General features: G+C 39.0%; 1 protein-coding gene across 1 annotated transcript in view; it reads left to right on the forward strand.

Annotated features, from left to right (window-relative positions):
* Positions 1-19,710, forward strand: part of CD109 (CD109 molecule) — a 129,773-nt gene extending 110,063 nt beyond the window's left edge. The window contains exons 27-33 of the mRNA XM_060114417.1: positions 1,704-1,894; positions 2,391-2,546; positions 3,548-3,613; positions 6,598-6,740; positions 11,223-11,370; positions 13,092-13,194; positions 15,199-19,710. Coding sequence (XP_059970400.1) covers positions 1,704-1,894; positions 2,391-2,546; positions 3,548-3,613; positions 6,598-6,740; positions 11,223-11,370; positions 13,092-13,194; positions 15,199-15,374 — 983 coding nt within the window. The 3' untranslated portion in view covers positions 15,375-19,710. The remainder of the gene's footprint in view (positions 1-1,703; positions 1,895-2,390; positions 2,547-3,547; positions 3,614-6,597; positions 6,741-11,222; positions 11,371-13,091; positions 13,195-15,198) is intronic.
* Positions 19,711-19,972: the final 262 nt, after the last annotated feature.

Genomic DNA, 19,972 nt, shown 5'->3' on the forward strand with positions numbered 1-19,972 from the left:
TATGAAATGTGTAAATGATGTGAGAAAGTTCTGTATACCAGGTGCGAAGTTGATTACATTTATATCTTCTGAATGGGATGAAAATGAGATGCAAGTAAGATCAGAAAGGGTTGACATGGCCATCCTGCTGCTACTCTCCCCAAGAGTTTTCTAGAGAACTTGGGGCCTTGGGTTTTTCCTTCTTTTAGATATGTTCTGCCATGTGTCAGTTACCCTTTGAATCATCTGATGCCATTTCTGGCTTGGTGGCCTTGAGTGCTCATTAAGGCCTTGGTCTTTGGAGAGACTTGGGCTCAAATTCTGGTTCTGTTACTTACCTTTAGGAGCTTTAGTTTCCCTGTCTGTAAAATGAGAGTAACACCTGCTTTAGGGTTGCTGTGAGGATTAAACGAGATAATGTGCAGGGCTTACCACGTGGCAGGTGTTCGAAAATGTGAATTAAAATGCTAACAGAAATGCAAATGTCAAAAAATGCTGTTAGTGAGCTGTATGACTTTTTAATCATACAGCTGCTTAGGGGCTACAACAGGACAAAAAGTACAGGTGTTATTACTTTCCAAATGGCCTCTGTGTGGCAGAGGGGCTGGGTGGGCAGAAAGAGTTTTAGGTCATGTCAGTTTATTTAAAGCTCTGTTAATTCAAGAAGGGGTAATCATGGAAGGTGCTTAGAGACTTCTGAGACTGTAAAACATAGTGTGTTATTATTAGCAGTAAGTTAGAGTACATCCTTCTTACCTGTTGCAGTGCTGGGGACTAGAAGGTGACTGCATCGAGGCTGAAGTAGTCCTTGACATTTCTGCTTCTCTGCTTGGCTAGGTGGTAGTTATTTCACATTCCACTGAGGTGTAGTCATCATCTAAATAGTAATATTTGAGGACTTCCCTGGTGGCGCAGTGGTTGAGAGTCCGCCTGCCGATGCAGGGGACACGGGTTCGTGCCCCGGTCCGGGAGGATCCCACATGCTGCAGAGCGGCTGGGCCCGTGAGCCATGGCCACTGAGCCTGCACGTCCAGAGCCTGTGCTCCGCAACGGGAGAGGCCACAGCAGTGAGAGGCCCGCGTACCGCAAAAAAAAAAAAAAAAAAAAAAAAAAAAAAAAGCATATTTGAGAGAATGGGGAGGGGGTACCACATAGCATGTTCATCTGGGGGCTAGCAGGACTATCTCTAGGAAGGTTGTTAGGCTGGCCAGGGTCCCTCATTTTTTCTTGGAGTCTTGGATTTTGAACTTATAACACCAACTTTCAGATAATGAAAAAAGGAGTCTTTCCCATTAGGGCTGGTTAAGGGCAGATTCCCAGAACAGGGTTCTTTCCCATGTGTCCTAATATATTTTGGGATGGTCTGGAAGAGTATGGTTTAAAAAAAATAATGATTTATAGCTTTTTGGTCTTGAGCCAAACATGTGGAATTTCTCTTGGGAAAATATTTTTATCAAAATGTCCTCAAATGTAAGTAAAAGGACAAAGATGAAATTTTATAAGTTTTAATAGTTTAAGAAGTGACATGTAAGTACGTGTGTGTGTGTGTGTGTGTGTGTGTGTGTTGATATACATATATTTGCTTGGTATCAATATACACATGTATAGAAATAGGTATACTTTTATGCTACTCACGGAGAACTTGGACCAGTGTAGGAATGTTTAATGGTATCAAGTGTAAGTTTTCTGTATTCAGCCAGACCATTACTACTTTCCTCCCGCAGGAGGCATGCAATTCTGGGTGTCATCAGTGTCCAGACTTTCTGAATCCTGGCAACCAAGCTCCCTGGATATTGAAGTTGCAGCCTATGCACTGCTCTCACACTTCTTGCAGCATCAGATTTCTGAGGGAATCCCGATTATGAGGTGGCTAAGCAGGCAGAGAAATAGCTTGGGAGGTTTTGCATCTACCCAGGTGAGTGATGATCACTTTAAATTTCTTTATAAAAATAATTATATATATATATATATATATATGTAAAGCTATTTATAAAATTAAATCTCTCTCTCTCTCTATATGTGGTTGCTTTATTTTATGACTTCATAAAATTACATGACAGTTAAAAAGTTTAGTAACTTAAATCAAAGGTTTAAGTTACTAATTTTCATTTTTTCTCATCTTTGATATAAACATCGTATCTGACACCCATATGGGATAAATTAGTTCCCTGTCTCACTAGCCATTTGTCATCTCTGGTACCCGGTACAATAGGAGCTCAGTTCTAGTCAGCGGATGTTTTCTGAGTCTTCCCTAGACTCCAGGTCAAGCAGATTCAAAGGTGAATCGAGGAGAGATCCACTCCCAAGGAAGGTGGATGAGTGTGCAGTGGTATCCTAAACATGACTGAAATTTACTCTTTGGCGGCTTTAATATAGCCTTATGTGCACACATCTTTTTCTCTTCCCAACAGGACACCATTGTGGCCTTGAAGGCCCTGTCTGAGTTTGCAGCCGTAATGAACACAGAGGAGACAAATATCCAAGTGACCATGGTGGGGTCCAGTTCACCGAGTCCTGTGAAGTTTGTGATTAGCACACAGAACCGCTTTCTCCTCCAGACGGCTGAGGTGTGGACAAGGGCGTGCCTCTCCGAATGTCTGTGTAGATGATTCCTTCTGCTGGAGTACTGCTCTATTTCCTTTCTGTTGACTTCAGCAAAGATTTGTTCCCAGAGCTCTGTGCTGGCAGGAAGGAGTACCCTCCTTTAGTTGAATTTGCCGAGCTGGGGAAGGGAGGAGGGGTTGAGAACTTTGGACAGATTTGGAAAAGGAGAAAACATGGGCTCTGTCTTACGGGGAGAGGAATGAATACCCGTTGAGCTCCTATTCTTTGCAGGCCCTGTGCCAGATTTCTTTACATGTGCTATTGCATTTACTTCTCAGACCAAGTACCTTTATCCCCACCGTACATATTATAAAACTGAGGCTAAGAGAGTTTAGCTAACTCTCCCAAGATCATGGTGCTAGTAACAGTAGAGCTAGGATTTGAACCCATGATTTTGAAGACCATGTTCCTTTAGGCTGCACCACATGTCCTCTTAGGTGAATTGATAGAACCAGTAGTAGAACTCTTTCTTTGAAATGGAATAAAGGGCTATGCTAGACCATAACTTTTTTCCCTTGGTTAACCTTGTAGGAAGTTGGGGGTAACGGGTGAAAGCGGTAACTTTAAGGCTAGAACCTGAGGGAGAGGGGTGATGGCAAAGGAAAAAGGAGTAGTGTTGGTCCCAGTCAGTGATGGGGTGCCATTGTGTTCTCAGGAAGGCCAGCGACTTAGATGCTGAGGGAGACTTGAGGAGGGAGGGATGACTTCCATTTCTTGTCTTTCATGCTTCAGCCCCTACAGAAGGGCAGACCTGTCCACAGCACTAATGTGCACTTCCTCTGCCTTCACCCCCCTTATCTGGTTGACCCATAACTTTTGACATGTGAGGCGTGTAAAGTTCTTAGGACTTTAGAGCGCACACAGCTTACACTCCCAGTGAGGAATAACGGTGATCTCTTGTGCTGGTTGGAAGGACCTAGATATGGACAATTAGCCTTATTCACCTTTTTCCACCTTTATTCAGCTTGCTGTGGTACAGCCAACTGTAGTTAATATTTCTGCAAGCGGTTTTGGATTTGCTATTTGTCAGGTATGTGATAATGTTTATTTTTGTTTTGTTAAATAGGACTTGCTCTACTAATTCTTTGGTTTGGGGCACTGCTAAATCTTTAACTTAGATGATATAAAATTCTTAATGATTTATTTCTGTGACTTAGGCAAAATAAATCACTATCTTTAACAAAAAGTGTTGGAGATGTTACTAGCTAGTGAGTAGACAGCAACTATATAGTTTGATAATCTATAGTTTGATAATATTTCTTGAGTATTATATGCTTTTTGAAGTAAGGATTAAAATCCTCCAATATGATTCATGTGAATTGTTGGGAACTCCCACCTTTTTTTGGTAAAAATACAGCTTAGAAATTGTAATGCTGGGTAGAGTTTCTACTGTGACTTGATAACCATATAGCATTTTACTTACCATTTCTTAATATTCATTTAACAATATAAAGGTCAACATGGTATTATAAGTAATTGACTTGAAGATAGGAAATGTGTCCCTTTGCTGTAAAATTATATATTATAGTAAATAAAACAATTAGAGCATGATATGTTCAGTGCTCTAGGAAGAAAAGCTAAAGAAATCTACCCTTTATGGTGTAACTGGGATACAGTAAAATGGAAGTAGTATGTAAAATACTGAATGGAAGTTATTATGCTTAATAATACATGAAAATCATGGGGACCTAAAACCATGTTATTGGGATGCAAAATAATATGTGATAGTACTAAAAAAGATTATGTGCTTGGTTAGAAAAAACAAACCAAACAAACCCTGAAAGATTTACTGAGAAAGTTAAAAAAAAGGCTATTATAGAGAAAAAGTACTTTTTCAAAAACCAGTACAGCTATTCTAGTTGAGAGAACAGATGTACTTTCTAAGGCACAATGTGAAGGGCACATGGTCAGGTATAATTTGGAAACTTAGAAATAATGTGAAGATTATTTTGTACGATACTCAAAACACAGTAAATGTTTTTTAAAATCAAGGAAAAATCACAGTTAAAAAGAACAGTATTCAATGAAAAGGTTAGAAAGAGAAAAGAGTGAATAATTTGTATTTTTTTAAATAAAGTCTTTGTTGAATTTGTTACAATATTGCTTCTATTTTATGTTTTGGTTTTTTAACCATGAGGCATGTGGGATCTTAACTCGCCAACCAGGGATCAAACCCGCACCCCCTGCATTGGAAGGCAAAGCCTTAACTACTGGACCGCCAGGGAAGTCCCTTTGTATTGGTCTTTACTAACAAAGACCATGTGAAAATTCTCACTCTCAAGCTGTCTTTTCATGTGAAGAGTAAATCTAAAAGTAAATACATAAGATATTTTAGATACGATTAAAAAATTTTATGTACTTAAACCACCAAATTGGTTGGAACTCATTCTTGATAAACCAAATGTAGATAAATTACTGAAGTCAGATGATTTTTATTTGAGATTTGAAGGACACAGAAGTAAATATGGTACCTAGTGGTCAGAATGTTCACCTGTCTTATGTTGCATCAACATGCAGAAAATGAAACGTAGGGACCAATAGGTACTTCTTGTAATGGAGGAAAAATTGCAGAAAAGCTGGTCACCCAGAAATAGGTATTGACATTTCCTTTAGTTGATATTTTTGTAAGTGCTCTGGAAAAAGGAGGGCAAGGAAAACTCTCAGGTTTGCAGTAAATGATAAAAAGCAAAGCTGTTGGAAATAAACTGCAAGATTTCTTGACGTTCTCTGAGTGAGCAGTTGAGCTCTATTGTGGACCAAATATAAATGCTAACACTTAGTTATAGATGAATATTAATTATGACCCAGGGGACAAATCTAGTAGTCGTGTTTGTTCTGTGATGAGATTGGTCTCTAAAGGGAAATGCGTGCCATGGGAAAGGGAGTAATGAAAATCACGCAGACTATCTCTCCAATTGATGGAACCATTCTTCAACTGCTTCAAGAACACTCTACACTTTTAATTGTAGTTTAAGAAAAAGTTGGAGAATGTCCAGACTGAGATATTCCAGAATGATCAAGGGGAGGAAGGATTATATGATGTAGGTGTGGCAGAATAAAAAGTTGGAACTCTTAGGTTTGAAAGATGATTTGAAAGATGAAGGCTTAGAGGATTTTTTTTAAGTATGTAAATCCACAGTGGATACTACACGTTTAGGTCGGAGGGGCATGTGCGTGTGTGTGTGTGTGTGTGTGTGTGTGTGTGTGATTTAAGTATTAGCAAAAGAAAATACAATATTACATAATAATAGTAAGGTTTATGAACCTTAGTATCAAAAAAAGCGGAAGGGGTGAAGAATTTAAATAGATCCCGATTCAGCTTGACATGAGGCAGGCCTAGGAAATTTAGAGGACATTCCCAAGCTTCTGATCTTAGGGTCCCTTTGAGGAAAACACTGGTCCTCACGCCTCCTCAGGGTCCCCGCAGCGCCATTCACGTTGGTGGTGGGCACAGAGTATATGCTGAAAAAGACCCAGTTGACTGGAAATCCATCATTTATTTCATCCTCTTTGAAAAACATTGTGTGATCGAAAAAGAAGCCTTAGCAGTTGAATAGGTTTTTGTCCCACCAAGGCTCTTGGGTGAAAACCTTTTGATTTATCTTACTGATAGTTCCAGCTTGTGAAAAATAACTCCAGTTGGGCAGCAGAGCTTAGAAGTTAGTGGAGGCTTTCAGGAAACTTGGCAATAGTTTAACTTTTTCCCTCAAGGGAGTGTTTTACATTATTTGAAAAAAAAATACACATGAATATTGTCCACGATGGTCTTTCATACTTGGAATATTACCTAACAATTTTTCTCAATTTTAAACATCATTGTTTATAAACTTTTATAATTATTTTTGTTAATGATACTTCGTTAGCTAGTAAAACTAATTTTTTTTTTTAGGTTGAAGATTACCAATCTAGTTGGGTTTATCCCAAAGAGAATCATTACCTAATATTTAGGATACATAACGAAGGCAATTTATTGCTAGTAACTTATTATTTATGCTTATTTGTTATTTATTACAGCTTAATGTTATTTATAATGTGAAAGATTCCAGATCTTCCATAATCCGAAGATCTATCCAAGATCAAGAAGCCTTTGATTTAGACATTGCTGTAAAAGAGGATAAAGATGATATCAATCACTTGAATTTGAATGTGTGCACAAGGTTGGTATCTAAGTCCCTCCTTTTTCTCCTTCTCCTTAAAAGAATAGATTTGAAGATTTAATTAAATATCTATGGTTGTTTATATATTTAATTATATTCAATATATCTCTGTATAGTTATTGAACTATATCAATATAAGGAGGAGTTAAACAAAGATTTCAGTTATGCATTACACTTCAGATTACAAACTAGAAATACTGCTAATTGTATTTGAGCATTTCTCAACATGCCCAAATTATTTACAAGTTTTCCTTGTATTTATAACAAGTTTGAATATAAAAGTTTAATAAAACTCAGGTTTAATTTATAAAAACTTTAACGAATCATGTTTAATACTCCAAAATTGATTATTTCTTTTTGTTGGTCATTTTTCTGTTAAGTAATTATTCCAGGTTCATATTTAACCTTTAGTTTTGTGCACTTAACTCAAAAATTCATAAGAGTGTGCAAGTTCAATGAAGAGCATAGTATTTTTTTAGACACAGTGAAAATATTCCAGTTTAGAAGATCCTTGCATTGGATAATTAGGCACTTAACAGCTTCTGGGAGTACTTAATAAGGTGACTATTAAATGTGCTCTGTGTCCAGAGCATCTGAGGATCTTGTTAAGTCATAAGAAAAAGGTATCCGTTTCAAGACTACTGACTTCATAGATTCAGGGTCTGTGAAGCCGCCTTCAGCTTTCTTGCTTATTCTAATGCACACATAAGTTTGAGAGCAAGTCCTTCAGAAAGTTCGTTAATCAAGAGACTAAAATTTCTTCCTTGTCAATCTCCCCTCTTAGCTCTGCATGATTTGGTGTTCAGCTGGGTGTTACTGCAAGACGCATTGATATTGAGAAGCTTCTGCCTGCCCTTTTTAAATATCCCATAGCATCTGGTTGACCTTGGGCTGTTGTTGGGCTGGAGGTCACTGATGCGGCCCTGAGCTGCCACATCCTCTCAAGGTCATCGTAGGTGTTTCTCCAGATGGTCAACCTTCTTAGCCATTGCCTGAACCCAGTCTCCTCCATTACTGCTACCATCCCTACTATCTTGGGCCTTCTTGTTCCTTTTGTTTTTTTGAAAGTATTTTTAAAAATATTATTTATTTATTTATTTTGGCCACGCCGGGTCTTAATTGTAGCATGCGGACTTCTTGGTTGCAGCGTGTGAACTTCTTAGTTGCGGCATGAAGACTCTTAGTCATGGCATGCATGTGGGATCTAGTTCCCTGACCAGGGATTGAACCTGGGCCCCCTGCATTGGGAGTGTGTGGAGTCTTACCCGCTGGACCACCAGGGAAGTCCCAGGGCCTTCCTGTTCCTGATTTTGGTATCAATTGTCAATGTGTTTGCCCCTTTCCTCACCTGTTAGGGCATTTTGAACCAGCAGCTTGGGGATATCAAAATCTCTGCAGTAGCTTCCTTTTCAGCTGAGAAGAAAGTAGGACTCCCATTTTACTTTACTAAGATTACAACTGGGCTCTGTTCCAGAAAAACAACATCAAGTTATTATTATTTAAACAACAACTACCTACATTTATCACAAACTTACATGCCAGGCATTGTATCAATGACTTACCCACGTGTCTCATTTAATCCTTAGAATTACTCTATAAAGTAAGTGCTATTATTATCCCTGCTTTTCTCATTTACTCCTTCCATCATTCATTCGCTCAGGAAACATTGGTTTAGTCTCCATTATGTGCCAGGCACAGTGTCAGGATTTGGAATATAATGGTTAGTCAAAAAGACACAGCCTTGTCTTCACAGAACTTACTAGTTGGAAGAGGAGACAGAAATTAATAAAAATAAATCCTGAAAACAATGTTACCGAACTGAGGTCTGGCTGCTTGCCGCTCGAAAGTCAATAACTGAGAGGCAGTTGTTGGTAGAAAGGAAAGATGCTTTAATCAGAAAAGCCGGCAATCTGGGGAGAAGGTTAACTCATGTCCTGAGATCAACTCTGAAGATTCAGTCCAGCTGTGACAGTTTTTAAAGGGAAAAAAGGGAGTAATCTCAGTTAATCATTGAGATGGGGGGTCAGAGCCATTGCCATTCCCCCCCTGCCCCTGTTTGCAGGCTTGTGGTCTTCTTGTGATCTTTCTTTAGATGCCATCTTGTTCACACAGTTTGTGCATAAGATTCCTAAAGGGGAAGCTGGGGAAGAGATCTGGTCATCTGTTAATTACTTATTCTTCATTTCTACTTTTTTTTTTTTTTTTTTTTTTTTTTGCGGTATGTGGGCCTCTCACTGTTGTGGCCTCTCCCGTTGTGGAGCACAGGCTCTGGGCGTGCAGGCTCAACGGCCATGGCTCACGGGCCTAGCCGCTCCGCGGCATGTGGGATCTTCCCGGACCAGGGCACGAACCCGCGTCCCCTGCATCGGCAGGCGGACTCTCAACCACTGCACCACCAGGGAAGCCCATTTCTACTTTTTTTTTTTTTTTTTTTCTTTTTGCGGTATGCGGGCCTCTCACTGTTGTGGCCTCTCCCGTTGCGGAGCACAGGCTCCGGATGTGCAGGCCCAGCGGCCATGGCTCACGGGCCCAGCCGCTCCGCGGCATATGGGATCCTCCCAGACCGGGGCACGAACCCGTATCCCCTGCATCGGCAGGCGGACTCTCAACCACTGCACCACCAGGGAAGCCCATTTCTACTTTTTTGATCTACAGAAAGAACCAACAGGTTAGGCAAGGTATTGTGTGATCAGAAGATTTGAAAAGTGTGCTTGGGCTGGAGATGAGGAGAGCACGGGGGCGCCTGGTTTAGGTTAGTTACAGTATAGCTTTGCTAATATGACAGGACAAGGGGTTTCCTCATGAGGGTGGTTTCCTGCAAAGAGCTGCTTATAGCAAGTCTAAAATTCTACTTTTGAAAAGGGCAAAGAAGAATAGCCTTATGGAGCAATGAGAAGGATTTTACCTCTTAGGGAGGTCAGGTAAAGACACAGAGGAGGAACATGAGGTGAAACTGACGTTCAGACCATAATGGGGTTTCACTGTTTATAGGGGCTCCTGTAAAGATGCAGGATTCCAAATCTTAATCCAGCATCAGGAAATCAGACAGGCAATAGACTTTGCTAGGTAGAGGATATCTATATCTTTTTCTTTCTTTCTTTTTTTGAAGGACCTGGAGAAGGGAAGTGTTTTTTGTTTGTTTGTTTGTTTGTTTGTTTTTTGTTTTTTTGCGATACGCGGGCCTCTCACTGTAGTGGCCTCTCCCGTTGCGGAGCACAGGCTCCGGACGCGCAGGCTCAGTGGCCATGACTCACGGGCCCAGCCGCTCCACGGCATGTGGGATCCTCCCAGACCGGGGCACGAACCCGCGCCCCCTGCATCGGCAGGCGCCCTCAACCACTGCGCCACCAGGGAAGCCCGGGAAGTGTTTTAATGTCAGGGTTGGGGGCTTTATAAAAAGGATTTAGATGTTGCTACTAGTTTTCTGAGAAAAATCTGCTATGAAATACAAAATACATTTTAAATGAATTATTTCAGTGGCACTTTATAAAAAGAATAGCTGGTGTTTCAGGCACTTTATTCTCATCAGTAGGGTCCAAGCCCTTACTCACCTCAGAAAAGGTTTCTCTGTGGCATGGTAATTTAACAAATTCTGCCCCTGGCTGGTGGAAAGACCAGGTCAACCAAAGCACTTCTGATGCACTGAAGTCATCGTATCTAAGCAGGTTGGCTGTTTTTCTCATCTCTAAAACCCTCTAGTTTTAATGCCCGTATTGGTTTTCAATAGCATCTCTTCTGGCTGAGTGCCTCACCAGCAGATGATTTCAGCTGCCTGGGATCACCGAGCCCACTGCAGTCAGCACTTATATTGTGTGGCTTTTCAATCACGTTTGGCAGGCATCAGTTTGCTGCTTTAAAAAGCAAAATTTTCTACACGCAAGTGTAATAAAGCTTTCTGAGGCTTGTCATTCTCCCAAGGTGGCTAAAGAAAACACAAAATGTGCTCCAAGTATGTGGGAGAAGAAAGGGAAGGACCTTGCCTACTGGTCTTCTTTTTTCTAAAACCAGATGAAGAGAAGGTTGTGGATGACTTGGCCGCTGTCTCCTGCTAAGTGATCAAGTGGTGCCTCTTTTTCGGTTCCTAGCTTTGTGTTGGAGAGCTTAGTGCCATCAACTTTTGGGAAAATGAAAAATGCAATGTCGTTTGGTATCAGCCACTAGAAAACAGATTTGCCCACCGAAGGGGCAAAGTTTGCCTTCCTTAAACCCAGGGGCCCAAGTCTGCTGCATTGCAGGCATTTCATGCTGACTGACAAACGGACCCGTTGTTCTATTCCTCATGTGGTTGAAAGTTATAAGAATTTCAGACCTGTAAGGAAAGGATTACCTTTTTACAGTTTTCTGTAGTAATTTTTTATTTCAATGAAACAGTAAATATTTGGAATAATACTTGGCAGTTTTAATATTTATATGAAGATAATTTGCCAACAGCTTTAGGTTTTTCCTAAAGGGTTCTCTTCTATCCTCTCCTCTTTGATTTAGGTTTCTGGGCCCAGCTAGAAGTGGCATGGCCCTTATGGAAATTAACCTCCTCAGTGGTTTTACCGTGTCCTCAGATGCCATTTCCCTGAGTGAGACCGTGAAAAAAGTAGAACACGACCATGGAAAACTCAACCTCTACTTAGACTCTGTAAGTAGTAAAACCTAAGTTTCACATTGGTAACCACTGACAAAGCCACTATTTATTGTGTTCAAAATTACCTTTACTTTAAATGTTTTCTTTATGTCATTATTTTGGCTTTTTGTGTCCCCGAGCAACTTTCACATGGCAACTATCTGTTGTCCTCACTAAAAAGACATTATTGTAAAATTAGTTTAAGGAGAATTACTATTAATGGTGAACCTGATGAAAGTCTTGATAAAAAAATTATTATTTCATACCAGATGTTCAACATATAGAAATTGCTGTGATATAATTTCCAAAATGCAGTCCAGATGTCAACTGGAGAACTCCTTTGCTTCAGGGAATTGCTAAACGTATTTGTTTAAATGCTGCTGATGAAAAAAAAAATGCTGATGATGAAAGCTTTAATTGCATGTTTCAAAATGCTTTCATAAAAAAAGGCTTTTAATATATCCCAAAAGGGTTAATATTCCTGCATTGAAAAGTTAGGTGCTTAAATCATAGAATATTCTCAGAGGTTTGGTCTTTACACAAAATTATTATATAATTTTCATGTACTCTTCCCATTACTGTATGAAAGCTACTGATCCAAGAATAAGGTGCATAAAATATGTGAGAGAAAGGTTAGTGTGGAACTTAAGACTCTACTTGTTATGTCTCAAAACTTCTGGCATGTAAATTTATTCTTCTGACATCTATATGAAATTCATATGTGGAATCAAAATTGAGTTCTAAGTGTTCTTAGGATTTCATGTTACATGGGGGGAATATGTATGTTTCTTATTCAAGTTTTGCCAAGTGTGAATCAATTATATTGCTTCCGCAGTGAATCTACTTTTAAAAACCTAGTTCCTTAATGTTCTCTTTGTTTTAAGACTTCAAAAACCACTTTGGTTAAAAAGCTGTTAAAACTAATTCAAAGTTTCTAGATTCTTTTGCTGTTCAGTGATTTTCATATATTAAATACTGCTTGATAGCCATGGGCCTAATTTGGGGTTTGAAAAATACATTTAAGGTTTTTTAAAAATAATGTAATTAGGTTTGGAGTTTGTTCTGTATCTGTGATGTTCTTGTTCATGGTTATTTTAATTTGAGTGTCCTTACATTTTGACTGAATAATTTGTCTTTTCACTTACTGCTAATTGGTATGTAATGGAATGTTTAAAGGAATTTATCAATTTCAGATTCCTTAACCAGTATTAGTTGCCAAATTGGCATTAAGTGTCCTTCCTGGAGGCAAGGAGGCTGGCCTTTTCTGCCCATATCAGTCAGTTATTGGTTGTGGGCCACATCCCCCACTCTGAGGTTTCTTCACTTACTGGATGAGGTGACTCCCGTGAGCTGAGGGTGATTCTCCAGAGAAGGGGGTGGGTGTGAGTCAGTAGCAGCAACCAGGATGGGGTGCAAAGCTGAGATGGGGGATTTTGGTGAAGCACCAGGGCCAGGGGCATGCACTTCTGGGCTCCTGCTTACTTAACCACTCTAATTCTCAGTATCCATTTCAGTAAAATGGAAGTAAGCACAATACCGATCATGCAAGGACTGTTTTACAAGATAAATGATGTAATTTCTATAAAGTGCTTACCCCAGTACCGGGTGTGTAGAAATGCTCCCTAAATGTCTATTTCTATAGCTGTTTGATAAAAGGATAAGAGAAAGAAATGTCTTTTACTTTCTCTTGAACACATAATTTGCCACACCTTTAAAAGTCTTTTGTATTTTTCAAGGTAAATGAAACCCAGTTTTGTGTTGATATTCCTTCTGTGAGAAACTTTAGAGTGTCAAATACACAAGATGCTTCAGTGTCCATAATGGATTACTATGAACCAAGTAAGTGCGTCCTGGGGTTCGTGATACTTTGGGAGTTACGCCAGGCATTCATTCATTCCTTCACTCATTCATTCCTTCATTCAGAGTGGTCATCTGCTGGATTGGCTTTGTGGGGGGCGGGTGTTGTTTGGGGTAGTGAAAGAGGTGGTGGAGCAGAAGGTGAGTTTTTTACGGTTAAACGAAGACAATTGATAATTTACAAAAAAGTAATCACATGATAGCATTTAGCATATATTAAAAAGTGATGTTTTTGCTCATAATGTTTTAGGTTTTTAACTCCCAGCTACAAACTTTATAAAGAAAAAGTGACACAGAGAGTCCATTTATGTTCAATTTCCAAGGTTCTGCTCCTATTCCAAGCACCCACTCTATCGGGTTCTGGTTTTAAAACGGGGTTTCTTCAGGAGAGAACATGAACAGCGTCTGCAGTGGACGAGCCTCAGTTGGGTTTAGCTGTTTCTTCACTGAGGGAGTCTTGTTTTGCTAAAATTCATTTATTGTAACAGATTTTTTTTATCATTTAAAGAAAACTATAGTCTGTTTGGAAAATAACTTGAGCTTCTTTGACTTGACTGGTAATTTTTTACTTTATAAAATGTTTGAAATTTAGGATGTGAAAGTAGAGATCTAGTCTGGAGATCATCTAAGTTGATCAGGACGAATCTCTGTTCAATCACAGAGTGACTTTTTGTCGGTGTGTGATCTTCAGGCTAATGTTTCTACTTGTCATCACATTCATCCTGAATAAGCACTCCTGGGGCTCAGAATCATTAGAACACGTGAGAATCATGAACATTTTCATGTCCTAGGTAGTTGTAGATAATTACATTTTAAAGTACGAGGAACCTGTCCTCGTGGTTGGGAGTGTTTGGTGGAGTGTTCATGCAAGACAACCAGCTCTCTCTCCTTCTAAGTCAACAAGCCAGTTCCTCTCATTTTTTGCCTCCTGTTGGAGTTCACCCCCAGTTCTTGTGGGACATTTTGGGGACACACTGATGCAGCACTTTTTTTCTGGTAGAAGGATAAGATCCACTGTGGAGACTCAGTGACAGTACCTAGTTATCCAACTTCGTTACATGATTGTTGAAACATTCTCCAACTGATGCTTCTTAGGTGTATGGAGAACATTTTAAACATTTGAAAAGCAAAAAAGATTCAGTCTCTGAGATTTTTTTGTGGAAAACAACTTATGTATGAGGGGGTGCATTTAAAATGAAAACATGGGAAAGATCAGAATAAACTAACCAACCCACTTTGAAGAACCCTAGAGTTAGAAAACGTACTTAAAATATTAAAAAGGTCAATGAAAAATTGTGAAGAAATTTGAAAATAGAAATTGTATTTTTTACAAATTTTTTACAATTTTAAAAAATTGTAAAAATAAAAATCATTTATGCTTTATAGTAAGGTTACTGTAGTGCTATTGGTGCTTTATATAGTTTTTTAAAAAAATATTAGCTTGTACTATAAAATTTACCCAAGTTGAATAGTTTTAGAGACTATGTGCTTAATGTTTTAAAACAGTGAAACAAGGCATCACACAGGTAGTGTTCTCTTCATACTTTTGCATTTTTAAATGAAGTCCATGGTAAATATTTCTCTTCAGTAGTTCCAATGAGTAGAGCCTTACTTGAATGCATAGAAAATGTCACCCCAAAATAAACTCTCAAGGAGGTTAAAACATCCTCAATTTACAGTCTTTCCTGTTCCAGGAAGAGTTTCAGGTTGCGGTTGAACTGCTGCATGCAGCTGTGGTCTCTTTTCTCTCTTTTAATGCTGGCCAGCTGCTGGAGGTACAGAAACTGGACTTAAAGCATTGTTTCTCTCTTGGACTTGGTAGTTTGGGCCCCCCTTGAGTATTTCAGTTGTTTCTTGTAAAGAAAAATAAAATTATGTGAAGAACGGAAAACTCAGAAAAGTGTATTGAAATGCTCTTAAGTTTTGGCAAAGTAAATGTTTCTAAACAAAGGAGGCATGTAAACCGACATCTGCTTCTTTGAACAGGGCGGCAAGCGGTGAGAAGCTACAACTCCAGAGCACAGCTGTCCTCCTGTGACCTCTGTGGGGACGCACACACCTGCGGCCCCTGTGACGGCAAGGCCTCGGCCTCCCTTCCTCACCCTAACGCTTCCCTCCTTGTCTGCTTCACGCTTCTGTTCTCTTTGCAGTGTTGGCTGTGATTTATTTTTTTAAAGACTCCGCATAACACTTTCATTTCCAGAAGTCACATGTGATTGTCTTGTTTTCATAAGCAAATATCGCCTCTATTTTGAAAATCAATGTGTTTCTTTTTATGGGATGGGATGGGGGTGTACAACTGGTCCTTGTGTGTGTAGCTGCATAGAATTCTCCCCCTGACTTCTGTGTGGAACAAAAAATCGGAATTATTGCAGCTGTATTCTTTTATTTCTCCCTCTTAAAATCTTTTAGGATTCTTTTGGAGGTGTTATTTTCTCCAGAATAAGTGTGTTATTTTAGATGATTCTTTTCATTTTCCAGAGGAAATGAGCCTGGGTTCTTAAGCACTGTTATACATCAGTGTCTGCTGTAGTATTAACGATGCATTTCCTTGGAACTGGGAAGAAACAGACCCGTGGGAGGAGCTTGTTCTGTTCCTTCTGTATCCACCCTAACCCTCCGCCTACACCACCCATCCCAGTGGTCTCAGTACATCCTTCTTAATCAGATATAACTTCCTTCTTTAGGATGGAGGTGGTGATTTTTTTTCTTTTAAAGGGAATGGTGTTGTTCCACTCCAGATGTAGTCACATACCCCAGCCCTTACTCTTCCTCTGTTTTCCCTCTGGAGAGAAGCAGAGAGAGACCGGCTTCACTGTGCTGCCGGCGGCTCAGAGGTTGAGGTTGCTGGGAAATGCCCAGAAGGGTCCCGGGTGCCCTCCTCTGCGTCCTCAGCCCCGCATGTGGGCTCTGTTCAGGCTGGGGGTCAGAGGGCATTGCAACGCGTGCCTCACGTGACTTGGACCAGAAGATCCTAGACCAGGAGGCACATGTGAGTCATGGGGGATGCTAAGCCAGGGGCACAGCAAACTCCTATATGAGATGTAGCAGACTGGACCCCCCCATGGTCTGGGAAAGAAGCTGGGGTTTGACGGGGATCAGAGAGATCTGAAGTACTGTACAGTGTTGGCCAGGGTCCTGTGGAACCTTCTAGATTCAGGTGTCTGAGTGTCAGACCACCAGCTGTCCAGTGACATCTAACGCTCTGAATCTTATAGAAGATTCTTGAATTTTGAGCACCTGTGTCATGGGTTACCCTGTATTTGGAAGGATAATATTCATTTATCTGGGTGAAATTTTAAGGAAAGATTCCTTTCTTCCCCCTTCCCTGTTTTTCCTCTTTTCTCACCTTTGTTTCATCTTGCCTTTCCTTCCCTTCTTCCTTTCTTCTTTTCATCTGAAATACATTGAAATATTTTAGATAGATCCAAAAAATTTAAAGATCTTTTACTAAATCTAAAAATTGGTTTAAGCTCACTCCTGAACTCGGCATTTCTCTCAAGGGGATGTAGAAACGTAATCGTCATGGGCTCCAAAGAAGCTGCATTGCAGTATTTTCAACTGTTTAAAAATAAATCCAAAAATAAAAGATGCAAATAATATATTTTAAAGTAAATTTTAAAAAGAATGTTTTTATTTTAGTAAACTTAAATTACAGTGGAGTGGATGTTCATGGAATGCTTATGGATATTTTGGACACAAAAGTAGGAATTACTAACATTCAGGTTTTTAAAGCTTGAAACCTAAATGTAGAAAATAGATCCTCAGAGAGTGGTCTATGGAGAGAGAGCAGTTAAATATCAAACACATAATTTTCTTGTATTTACTTTCAAGTGGGGAAAAGTTTTTCGTTGTGTTACACCTTTGAAACAATCTGATCTGAAAAAGGCACTTGGGTTTGGGCTTTCCTGTGCGGGGTTTCGGCTTTTATATGCTTAGGACTTGTTTGGAGATGAAAGTATCTTAGAACGAAGTTGGAGGAGCGTGTTGGCAAAGGATACCCCCTCGCTGCCCAGAGAGCCTCAGACTAACCGTAAATAGTTTATATTCTGTAGCTTATATTCTGTTCATACCGGACTTCTAGTGTAGTATTTTAGGAAACACCAGAATGGAAAGCCATTGGAAGACAGTTTGTAGCTTTTTAAAATCATGTTTGTAGCTTTTTTAAACCATGTTTCCTCATTTAAAAACTAGAACTCTAATAGTTTTTGTGAATTATTTCAGATTTTCAGATTAAAAATTCACCTTGTAACTCATATTGTAATGCATCTCTTTTTCTTATAAATGTATTAAAAGTGAGGAGGAGGAGGGGATTGAGGAAGAAGAGGAGAAGAAGGAAGGGGGAGAGAGTCAGCGCAGCTGGAGGTGCGTGGGGCATCGGGGACGCGGGCGTCTTCCTCTGTCACGCCTCTCAGAGCGCTGGCTCTGTGGCAGCAGTGCGCTTGGATTAAAAGGGACCAAAAAGCCACAGGCATCAGGGAGAAAGGAGGACACATAGTAATAATAATTGACGGTATTGACTCTTCTTTTCTTCACATGCTACGAGTAATAATACTAAAAATCTCTTTTTACCTTTAAGTTTGCTGATGTTGAAACTTTTCCTTTAGAATGCCATCAATTTCATTTTCTGTTATGAACTAATTTAAAGTCCCCACTTCTTTTCCACTGAGTGGGAACCTCATTAAGACACCAGCATGTGTGACTTCCAGTTTTGACTGGCCAATGATTCCAGACACGGAACTTTGGGAATAACTAGTAGCCACATAATTCAAGGACAGAACAATGCTGTTATATGTGGTTTCACCATCTTATTGCCTTCAGTTATAATTCTAAAAAAGAAGTTAAAGCCCATTGAAATATGCTGGGTCAATGAAATGCTTCCTTTTATTGTGTGGTCCCCTTATACTTTATGTTTTTAAAAATATTCTAACAATAACATCTTTGGCTTAGTATTTTGGTTATATTATAATCTGTGGAGGATTGTGTTAATATAACAGTTTGTTACTTATATATGCAGTGCTGTATTCCACACGTGGGAATTTTCAGAATTGTACATAGCGTAATTCTCCCTGCTCCCATTTTTTTTGAGTCTGGGTGTAATTACTTTTTTAAAAAGTTGTATTTAACTGTAATTTCTTTTTATGTTAAATTTAGTTATAAGTATTCTGGCAGTATACAATTCAATTATTTTGATATAATTCAATTTGATATCATTCAACATTTCTGGCTGTCCTATGACATTGTAAGAAATTGGAGCTATGATGTTTCTTTGTCATTCTTTAAAGGAGCCATTTTATTAGCCTTCCAGCATGTAATCTGGATTTCTTTTTAACAGCCTCACTTTTTCTAATTTGCTTGATGGAAGTTTAATACTGTTTTCTATAAAAATATGTTGTAAATACCTCCTTGACAAGGTTCCTTAACATAAGGACAGTACTGAATTTGGTGTTCTTCAAGTGGCTCCCATGGGTCCAGATGCCATTACATCTTCTTGGCCGCATCATTTACTTGCACTTTTAAAATTTGAGACACAGTAAGTGTACTCAGTCTTGGATAAGCCTCAGAACTTTATGCACTCTCAGTAGAGGCTTCTGTTAGACAGAAGAATATTCTGATTTTTTTCAAATTCCAGTAAAGCATAGCACCTTTAAGAACTTAAAAATTTCCTATCATCTGTTCAAATGATATTCGTATTAATGTTAAATATCCTAAGTTGCATTGGGAGTAATTTGAGGTGCAATTTTTTTTAATCACTACTTTGAATAGAGAACTGTTATACTACTTTCTTTAGAAACTAAACAGTAAATACACATTTTTAATTAAGTATATATTGGTTGTGAGTAGGCTCGTTTCAAAACTATTTCTAGCCATTGAGTTGTGTTTTCATGTGCCTCATCAAAAGTGCCACATTGCATCATTCACTAAAATGTTGCCATTTCATTTCAGTGGTTGTAATACAGGAAAACAGATATTTCCTAGATGATTTCTGAGTTTCGCACTTCACAGGGCACTTACACATTAGTATGTGTGTGTCTTTGTAATAGGGATGATATTGATATATATGTTACTACATACTTAAGAATAATTCTGTCCATGTTGTCACGAGGCCACGGTTTACCACTCTTCTGCCAGGGTATTGAATCAGTGGTAGACGATAGTTCCATGTTCCATTTATAGATCACTAAGATTTGTCTTTGATAGATTTAATAGAATGTGGCTCTATTCTGGTCCTTCAAGCCTTTATGTTTTGGACTTCTACTAAGGTGCAGTTGATACAGTAGAGTTGATTTTTTTTGTACACAGGAAGCTTTATAAGATTTTATTCATAAATCTTCTATTTTGAGAAGCTGTTTTGCATATAAGAAGGATACTGTTGAAATAAAACATCATTTTCCCAGAAACTAAAGCTTTGTATATTGAACCAGGGTGATTCTGAATGTTTAAATTTTAAATGTTAGAGTGTTGTTGTTAATTGTACTTCATGATCTATTCAATAGGAAATCATGGTTTATCAATAAAAATGAAAATTTCCATCTATTACTACCAGTGTTGTTTTTATTTTAGCTTAAATCACATCTGTAGCACATCTCCTTTACCTAAACCTATTTAATGGTGAGGCATGGGATGTCTGAGGGTAGGTTTGAGGAGGGATTATTGTGTTAAAGAGTTTGACATGAGTGAGAGGAGAGAAGCTTGACCACCAGCTGCTGCCTCATTTTTTTTTTTTTTAAGGGCTTCAAATGCTTGGCTTTTTAAAAAT

Source organism: Mesoplodon densirostris, chromosome 12 (genome assembly GCF_025265405.1).
Source record: "Mesoplodon densirostris isolate mMesDen1 chromosome 12, mMesDen1 primary haplotype, whole genome shotgun sequence".
NCBI classification, from domain to species: Eukaryota; Metazoa; Chordata; class Mammalia; order Artiodactyla; family Ziphiidae; genus Mesoplodon; species Mesoplodon densirostris.